General features: G+C 38.4%; 1 protein-coding gene across 5 annotated transcripts in view; it reads left to right on the forward strand.

Moving 5' to 3' along the window:
• Positions 1–8,853, forward strand: part of C4BPA (complement component 4 binding protein alpha) — a 33,420-nt gene that overhangs the window by 15,333 nt on the left and 9,234 nt on the right. For all 5 annotated transcript variants that reach the window (XM_014591855.2, XM_014591854.2, XM_014591856.2 and 2 more), the window contains exons 7-9: positions 606–788; positions 5,066–5,260; positions 8,144–8,329. In XM_014591855.2, the coding sequence (XP_014447341.1) occupies positions 606–788; positions 5,066–5,260; positions 8,144–8,329 (564 nt within the window). The remainder of the gene's footprint in view (positions 1–605; positions 789–5,065; positions 5,261–8,143; positions 8,330–8,853) is intronic.

An 8,853-nucleotide genomic window follows, 5' to 3' on the forward strand; every position in this document is an offset into this window, starting at 1 on the left:
CAGCCCAGCCAAGACACGAACATGGCTTCAACTGTGGCCATGGCAATGGGTCTAGAGAGAAGTCGGTGGATTACAGAGGAGTCAGTGCAAGGATGGCAAGACTCAGTGACTGACTGCCTGTGGGGTGAGGGATGCAGGCGTGGCTCTCTGATACCCTAGCTGCTTCTTCAAACCACTGTGTTACTACCATGGCCACTGACCCCCTAACCAAAGTCATCCAGGAAGTTAGGCCATTATATCAGGAGTTTTTATGTTTCTTCTGCGTTGTTGATAACCAGTTTTTGTTGGTGAGAAGTTTGATGATTTCCTCATAATCATCTCCTAGAAATACCAGCATGTTAGGACTTCATTTTACTGAGGCTTTGTAAAGCTGAAATTATGTATATATCGGGTCACTGGAGAAGTCGGGGTGCATTTCTGCATAGAAAAACACAACTTTTCCGATGACCCCATGTATTCACTTTAACATATCTTCCTTGTATCTGCTTGACGTGTATTTACTTCAGGTCTTTGTGTTATACTTGTAACTGGATTAGTAGTAGTAGTGAAGCCTTTCCGGCTATTTTGCTTTTAAAATTCACTTTTCTTTTCTTGCAATTCTTTAGAGATCACTTGTTCTCAGCCAGACATTGCACATTCAAAGATCGTCTCTGGATTTGGACCTGTGTATACTTACAAAGACTCTATTGTGTTTAACTGCCAGAGAGGTTACATTCTCAGAGGCAACAGTGTGATTCGTTGTGAAGTTGATAACAACTGGAATCCATCTCCCCCTTACTGTGAGCTCAGTAAGTATGAACCGTGAAAGGATTTCAATGTTCGGCATGTGAAGGTACCCGGTTATGTGGGTGAGAACATACTTGCATGCCTAGGTACACTTTGAATTGCAGTAAAAATTTAAATCGAGATCCATAATTTTCTTTATTTTCTTTTCTGGTTGGAAAGAAGAAAGATGTCAACACACTCTGCAAGGTCATCTATCGTCATATAGGTCAACTGCACATATAGTAGTGCAGGTCATGCATACCCCAACCCTAAAGGGAGATGCTGCCATCATAGACATGGTGGATTATTATAGTAAAATCATATTATGATAATTATTTTGAAAGATAAATTATAAAGTGCCCCGAGGAAAACTTCCTTTTTCTAATTTGCACAAAGCTATCATGTGGTCTATCTATGATTCTGACCCTCTGAAATAATAAACTCATGTGGATTATTAAAAATAGCAATAATGCAATTATTACTGTTAATAACTTGGCACGGTCTAGGTACCTGACAAGAATAAGCTCAGTGAATTCTCCCCAGAGAATGTAGGCTCTATTATTATCCTCATTTTAAAAATTAGGAAACTTTACAAGGACTAGGTGACCTGTCCAAGACTGTACAACTGGCATGGAGAGAAAGCCCTTGTGCTCTTACTTTTGGTCTCATGAAAATAAGAAACTCATTTTGGGGATTTTGATATAATAGTGTGAGGAGTTTGGGGAAACCTCTCTCTTGGAGAGATATCTATTAAGGTAGTCAAAATCAGCAAAGAAAACCACGTGAGGTCTCTGGAGATTGACCAAAGAGCTTACAACTAACTGAGAAGCATTTGTTCAGCAAATCCATGGAGACTTGATCAAACAGTGGGATGCCATTGCAATAGAACTATGAATTGTACCCAGCCCCCAAAAGTGCTACTTGCAAGAGAACTGTAACTATGGGTTCACAAATGATAGTTCCCACCTTCCCCACATCTCTGGGGTCAGGGAGTTATGAGCATTGTACAATAGCATTCTCCAAAGCTCCGTGCTATGAAAGGCACATCGATATCTGCCCTTCCAACCCCATCTCCCATTATGTAGAGAGGATCTAAGCAAGGCACCTAGTGAAGAATTCAATCCCCCTTTCCTGCATAGCTCTGCATTACAGGAAAACTGTCCCATAGGGCTGGGTAGCTGAGTGGCACTTCCCATCCTCTTCTCCTTCCTAAAATGGAAGATCTATTGTGGGTAGATTCAACAGCTAGTGAATATTGGCAGGCCTTTTTCTCTCTGGCTCTGGGATGAGAAATATGTATCTTAATGATGGGCACAGCAGGGTGACAGGGCCAGTTTTACTGTACCCTTTTCTCCCTCTCCCTAGTTTAGACTTAACTAGGCCAATAAACAAGTGACCAAGGAAACACAGTAGGCCACAAAAGAGGCGAGGGAGAGTTCAGTCCAAAATTGCTACCATATACTATCAAACATGTCCTGTTTTCAACAAAAAAATTATTAAACGTAATACAAGAAATAAGGAAGAATGAACCATACAAAGGGAGAAAGTCAACAATAGAAACTGCCTTTGAGGGGACCCAAATGTTGGACTTAGCAGAAAAATAGTTGAAAGAAGTTCAACGTAGCTAATATAAATATGTTCACAAGAACCAAAGAATCAAAAAAAAGGTCTCATGGCAATGTCTCATCAAATAGAAATATGTATCTTAATGATGGGCACAGCAGGGTGACAGGGCCAGTTTTACTGTACCCTTTTCTCCCTCTCCCTAGTTTAGACTTAACTAAACTAGTCCAGTTGAGTCACTAGGCCAATAAACAAGTGACCAAGGAAACACAGTAGGCCACAAAAGAGGCGAGGGAGAGTTCAGTCCAAAATTGCTACCATATACTATCAAACATGTCCTGTTTTCAACAAAAAAATTATTAAACGTAATACAAGAAATAAGGAAGAATGAACCATACAAAGGGAGAAAGTCAACAATAGAAACTGCCTTTGAGGGGACCCAAATGTTGGACTTAGCAGAAAAATAGTTGAAAGAAGTTCAACGTAGCTAATATAAATATGTTCACAAGAACCAAAGAATCAAAAAAAAAAGGTCTCATGGCAATGTCTCATCAAATAGAAATATCACTAAAGATAAAAATTATTACAAAACCATAAGGAAATTCTGGAGTTGGAAAGTTTGAGTAAACTAAAAAATTTGTAAGAAGAACTCAACAATAGATCTGAGTTAGCAGAAGAAACAGTCAGAGAATTTTAAGGTAGATTGATTAAGATGATGTGATCTGAAGTACAGACAGAAAAAAGAATGGAAAAAAAAAAAACAACCCAGAGCATCAGAGACACGTGGGACACCATTAAGGGAACCAATATGTGCGCAAGGGTTCCGAATAGAGAGGAAAGAAAAAGCACAGAAAACTATTCTTAGAAAAAATGACTGAAAACTTCTCAAATTTGACACACAAAAAAATTAATCTATCCATTCAAGAGGCCAAGGATAAAGAGTGGGTGCTCATTATTTTCCTGTGTGGATCCAAATGACTGTCTGGTATCCTTTGTTTTCAGCCTGAAAATTTTCGATTAGTACTTTTTTTTTTCTTCTTCTGGTTAGTGTTTCTTGTAGGAATGCTCTTCTAGAAACAAAAAATACTACTTTATACCCATCAGAATGGCTATAATAAAGGGAATAGCAGCCGTTGTTCATGAGGATGAGAAAGAATTGGAACTTCCATACACTGCTAGTGGGAATGTTCAATGGTACAGTCATTTTGGAATATAGCTTTTAGACAGTTCCTCTAGGGTTTAGGCATACATAGCACTACCAGGTTGATTTAGCATGTGCCCTCCTAGGTATTTATCCAGGAGAAATGAAAACAGATAGCTACACAAAAATATTTTACATGATGGCTAACAACATCATCATAATAGCCAAACAACTCCAATGCCCATCAACTGAATATTGGATAAACAAAAAGTGGTATATACTATAACAAAATATAACTTGGCAATAAAAATGAATGAAGTACTGTCACATGTTATAACATGAACGAACCTTAAAAGCATTATGTTAAGTAAAAAAAGACTGCCCCCCCAAGCATGTATTGTATGAATCCATTTCTCCAAAATGTCCTGTATAGGCAACTCCATAGAGAGAGCAAGTAAATTAGTGGTTCCTAGGCCCCAAGATGAGGTCAGAACAGGGAGTGCCTACTAATGATTTTGGGATTTCTTTTTGAGGTGACGAAAATATCTTAAAAGTATTAGGTTGTCAGAAAAAGTCACGGTGCATTTTGCACAGAAAAAAAAGAAATATGGCATGACTTTTTCTGACACCCCGATAGATAGTGGTACTACTGCACAACTTTGTGAAAACACTAAAAACCATTGAACTGTACTTCCTACATGGGTGAACTTTATATGACTCATATCTTGATAAAGAATCTTACCCTACTTACCATTCCAAACGTTTGAAGACAAAATAGTAAACATCCAACTTGGTAGGTGTGAAGTCAGCAGCATTAGGAAAGAGAGGGCAAGACTCAGATCCTTGACCTAGAAACTTCTTGGAGCTTGGTTTGTTGCTGCCGAATCCTTTAATGGTCAAGTTCCTAGTGTCTCCGGATTAAGGACATAACTGTTATTTTCCTCAATCAGTCAAGGAAGTTAGACTCATTTGTCTGTGACAGTTCTCCTGACATGTTTACCTAATGCATTAATTCAGGAACTAGACTTTCTTTTTTTCTTTATTTTTCTTTTTTTTTTTTTTTTTTTTTTTAAAGAGGTTTTTACTACTGAGCATGTGTGCTAGCCAGAAAGACAGAGAGAGACAGAGAGACAAAAAGGGAGAAATCACCCTCCCCAGGGGGGATGGCCATGCTGCAATCTCTTCTCCTCCATTCTCCTCTCAGGATCTTGAGCATGCAAGCACACATGTCCAGCATGAGTTTAAGCCACTGGGTCCAAGACTCAAACCACGGTCAACTACATGGGAGTCCAGCGACATAGCCATTACGCTAACTGCTGGTCCTAGGAGCTAGACTTTCTGAAGTATACTGGGGAGGAAAGAAAATTGATATTACACAACACAGACACCACTTGATAGTGCTCTTAGTAAGAAACTCTCTAGTGCTGCACACACTTGGGCTGTATCCGTGTGTGTTTTCTGGTATGGTTTATACATCAGCTGTCACAGGCCGAGCTTGTCTGAATGAACACGTGTCCTTGGATAGGAAAGACTCACTGATTGCTGTGGCAGACTTAATAATGGTGTCCTTTTCTTTTGTTCTTCTGGAATGAGCAGATGGTTGTATTGGGTTACCTGACATTCCACATGCTATCTTGGAGGAATATTATCGGGCCAGTGGCGAGGAAGCATATGAGATCGGGACTGAGTTCAAGTATTCCTGTTATTCTGGCTACAAACCTGTTACCAGAGAGCCTACAACTGTGGTTTGTCAGAAAAATTTTAGATGGAACATCCACAATAAGTGTGAGGGTATGTTTTTTCTTTTTAATACTGTCATATATTAAATGCCCAGTATGTGCTAGGATTGCATTAAATTAATATAACTGTATCCATCAAGATAAATGTCAAAATACCCACTATATTAAATCGTATTAATTCAGCAGAATGGTGAACTACTATTGCCAGAAGGGACCATAAAGGGCTTGGAGTTTGAGGTGATGAGAAACTGTAATATTTTCTTATCTCAGTTCAGAATCAAATGAAAAATAGACACAGAGGTGACAATTTATGCAGCTGAAGAATTAACTTTATTACCAATAAAACTAGAATGGAAAAATACAACTCAACTCTTGTCAGATTCAGACTTCCTTCATACCTTTGACTTCCCCAATGTAGACTTTGGGGTGCTGAGCAGAAGGAAAGTCTATGAAACGGGAATAAACTCAACCAGCTGCAAGAGGCCTTATGTCTCATGGCTCCTGAGCTGGGTCAGACCGACCACCCTGGGGCTCCTGATTTGCCATTAGAAGACAGAAGCTGACTCCTGACCTAGTACCTCAAGAGGACAGAAGGGAGTCTTCAGTTTTACAGACATGAAAGGCATTTCCTTCTATCTGTTGGAATGAGAGAGAAGCTGAAGGGCAGGAGGATGCTATTTTATGGGCTTCAGTGCAATTGACAAGCGGAGGAGAAAATGTTCCCTTTCACCATCTATCAGAACCTTGCCGTTTTAGCAGCGAAGACACTGAGGCCCAGAATGCAGGGAATTTTATACAGATCAGAATTTGAAAAAAGTATAAAATGCACTAATAATTGAATAATTTCAATCTATTGAAATACTATTTATTTTATATTAAGACTTAAAGTTTAATTGCAGCTATGCAGACTCATTTTGGGAAAATAGAATAAAAAGTTTGTTTAATAAGGGGAATGAATTTTAAAAAAATTAACAGAACTTATCGCAACCACTTAAATAACAAAATATTGCTTATAGATGTTTAAGAATCTACTTTTCAGCTACATTTAATTTTACTCACTATGGTGTTATTGAGTTAAATTTTTAATAAAAGATATTTTTAACCATTTTAGAAGCTGAAGTAAAATGATGTTGATCCAAATTATAAAATATAGCTATATGTAAACTTAGACTCATGATTTACATATTTAACAGCATTTTCTACATTGTAAGATATTTCATAAGTATTTTTGTTTTATAATTTAGACATTATATAAAACCTATATGTAGGTACTTCATAAAGTTCATGGAAAAAACCAAAAGTATAAGTTTGTTTTAGTGCAAAATTTTGAAATCCATGTATAATTTTTGTTGTTGTTTGTTTGTTAGTTTTTGCTATAGGGCATGCGTGCTCATCAAAGAGAGACAGAGAGAGGGATAGTGAGAAATCACCCCTCCGTGGGTCTGGCCCTGCTGCAATCCTTTCTCCATTCTCCTCTCAGAATTTTGGGCATGCATGCATGTTGCCCAGCATGATTTTCAAGACAGGTCCAGACTTGAACTGAGCAGCTGGTCATGTGGGATCGAGTACCTTAGCCTCCAAGCCACCTGCTGAGCCTTGCAAGTTTTTTTGGTAACACACATTTCCATGAGTTTTTTTGAAGTCCCCAGGTATGAATATGGGCTATTTTTATTACTACTCATAAACAAAGGAGCACTAGAAGTGAGTATGCCCCAGAGATCCCATTACAGTGCTGCAAAGCCTTGATACAGGTAATAGAGCATTTTCTTTTGTTCTGAGTTTTCTCTTATACATCAGACAATATCAAGTTCTGTATTAAAGTATTTCTTTTTTTTTTTTTTTTTTTTTGAAAGGTTTTTTGCTCAGGGGTGTGTGTGCCCCATTTTTGCTACAGGGTGTGTGTGCTCGCCAGAGAGACAGAGAGAGAGACAAAGAGACAGAAAGTGAGAAATCACCCCCCTCTCCCGAAGGGGGATGGCCACGCCACAATCCCTTCTCCTCCATATTCTCAGTATCTTGGGCACACATGCATACGTGCCCGGCATGAGTTTAAGCCACCAGATAAGGGACTCAAATCGTGGTCAACTACATGGGAGTTCAGCAACATAGCCATTACGCCAACTGCTGGTCCCTTTCTATTACAGTATTTCTACTAATGAATGAAAAATCATATCCCCATATCAGCTCTTACTGTATTAAAAAATGAAAGGGGGCCAGCAGGTGGCATGGTGGTTAAGGTGCTCGGCTCCCACATGGCCAATCATAGTTCAAGTCCCAGACCTAGTGGTTTGAAAATCATGCCAGGCACATGTGCATGCTTAAAATCCCAGAGAGAATGGAGGAGAAGGGGTTATAGCATGAAACATTACCATCTCCCCTGGAGGGTGATCTCTCACTTCCCCTTTCACTATTTCTCTGTTTCTCTCTGGCAAGCACAGGAGCCCTATGGCAAAAACCTAAACAAACAAACAAACAAACAAACAAACAAATAAACAAAAACTCTGGCCATATGGTAATAAATAAATTTTTAAATTTGTATTAACTGTCAGGCAAATAGGACCTTTAATAACTTCATTCTTTCTGTGACAAGAGAAGTGTAAATTATTGGAGAGCTTAATAATGATGCAACCTTAATGAAACCATAAGTAAACAGATGTCGTTTCTCTTAAGTAATTTTGAAAATGTACATTTTTATGCAGGTTTAACCAAATTTCTCATTTCAGAGGCTCCTGAATACATTTGGTTAGTTGGAGGGAGAAGACTGAATTTGAGTCATTTAGCGAATTAGGGTCAGAGAGAGCAAACTAAGAGTATCTAGGGTTTCCCTTTCTGTTGTCCCAACTTTTCTTCAGTGATGAGATCTTCCAGAGGTGGGAATGAGATTGTTAGCACATGATGATTTTACTAACCATTAGCCTCACTTTTTATTTTTTAGAAACATGTTGTCCAGAACCAAAGCTGAAGAATGGTGTAATCATTAGGCATAAAAAAAAGTATGTAGGCAGTAAGTGCACTTATTTCTATGGAGACGAGGTTTCATATTCATGTTCTAACAAGAATTATGAAGCTTCCTGTCGATCGGATGGCACATGGTATCCTGAAGCTCCATCGTGTGATAAAAGTAAGAATTTATAAGAGTATGTTATTTTTTTTTAGAGGTTTTTTTTTTTTTTTTTTTTTGCTATTGGGCACATGTGCTAACAGGAAAGAAGCAGATGGAAAGAGAGGGAAAGTGATAAATCACCCCCTCGGGGGGATGGCCACGCCAGAATCCCTTCTTCTCCATTCTCCTCTCAGGATTTTGGACATACATGGATACACACCTGGAGTGATTTTGAAGCCACTGAGTCTGGGACTTGAACCACGGCTGGCCATGTGAGAATCCAGCACCTTAATCACCATGACATTTGATGACCCTTCACAGAATTTTTCTTAATCTAAAACTATTCTAAAATTTTAAAAAATCTTATTAATGAAAAACAAAAATAACCTGGAGAAATAGAGTGAATGCAGTAAGCAGGAAAAAATTTATAATTAATATTTCCATCATAAAGAAAAAAGAATGTATTGCAGTTCTGAAACAAGGGTCATATGCAATATAAAGAAATACACACACACACACACACACACACACACATATATATA

The sequence above is a fragment of the Tupaia chinensis genome, unplaced genomic scaffold (genome assembly GCF_000334495.1).
Source record: "Tupaia chinensis unplaced genomic scaffold, TupChi_1.0 Scaffold000627_1, whole genome shotgun sequence".
In the NCBI taxonomy this organism is placed as follows: domain Eukaryota; kingdom Metazoa; phylum Chordata; class Mammalia; order Scandentia; family Tupaiidae; genus Tupaia; species Tupaia belangeri.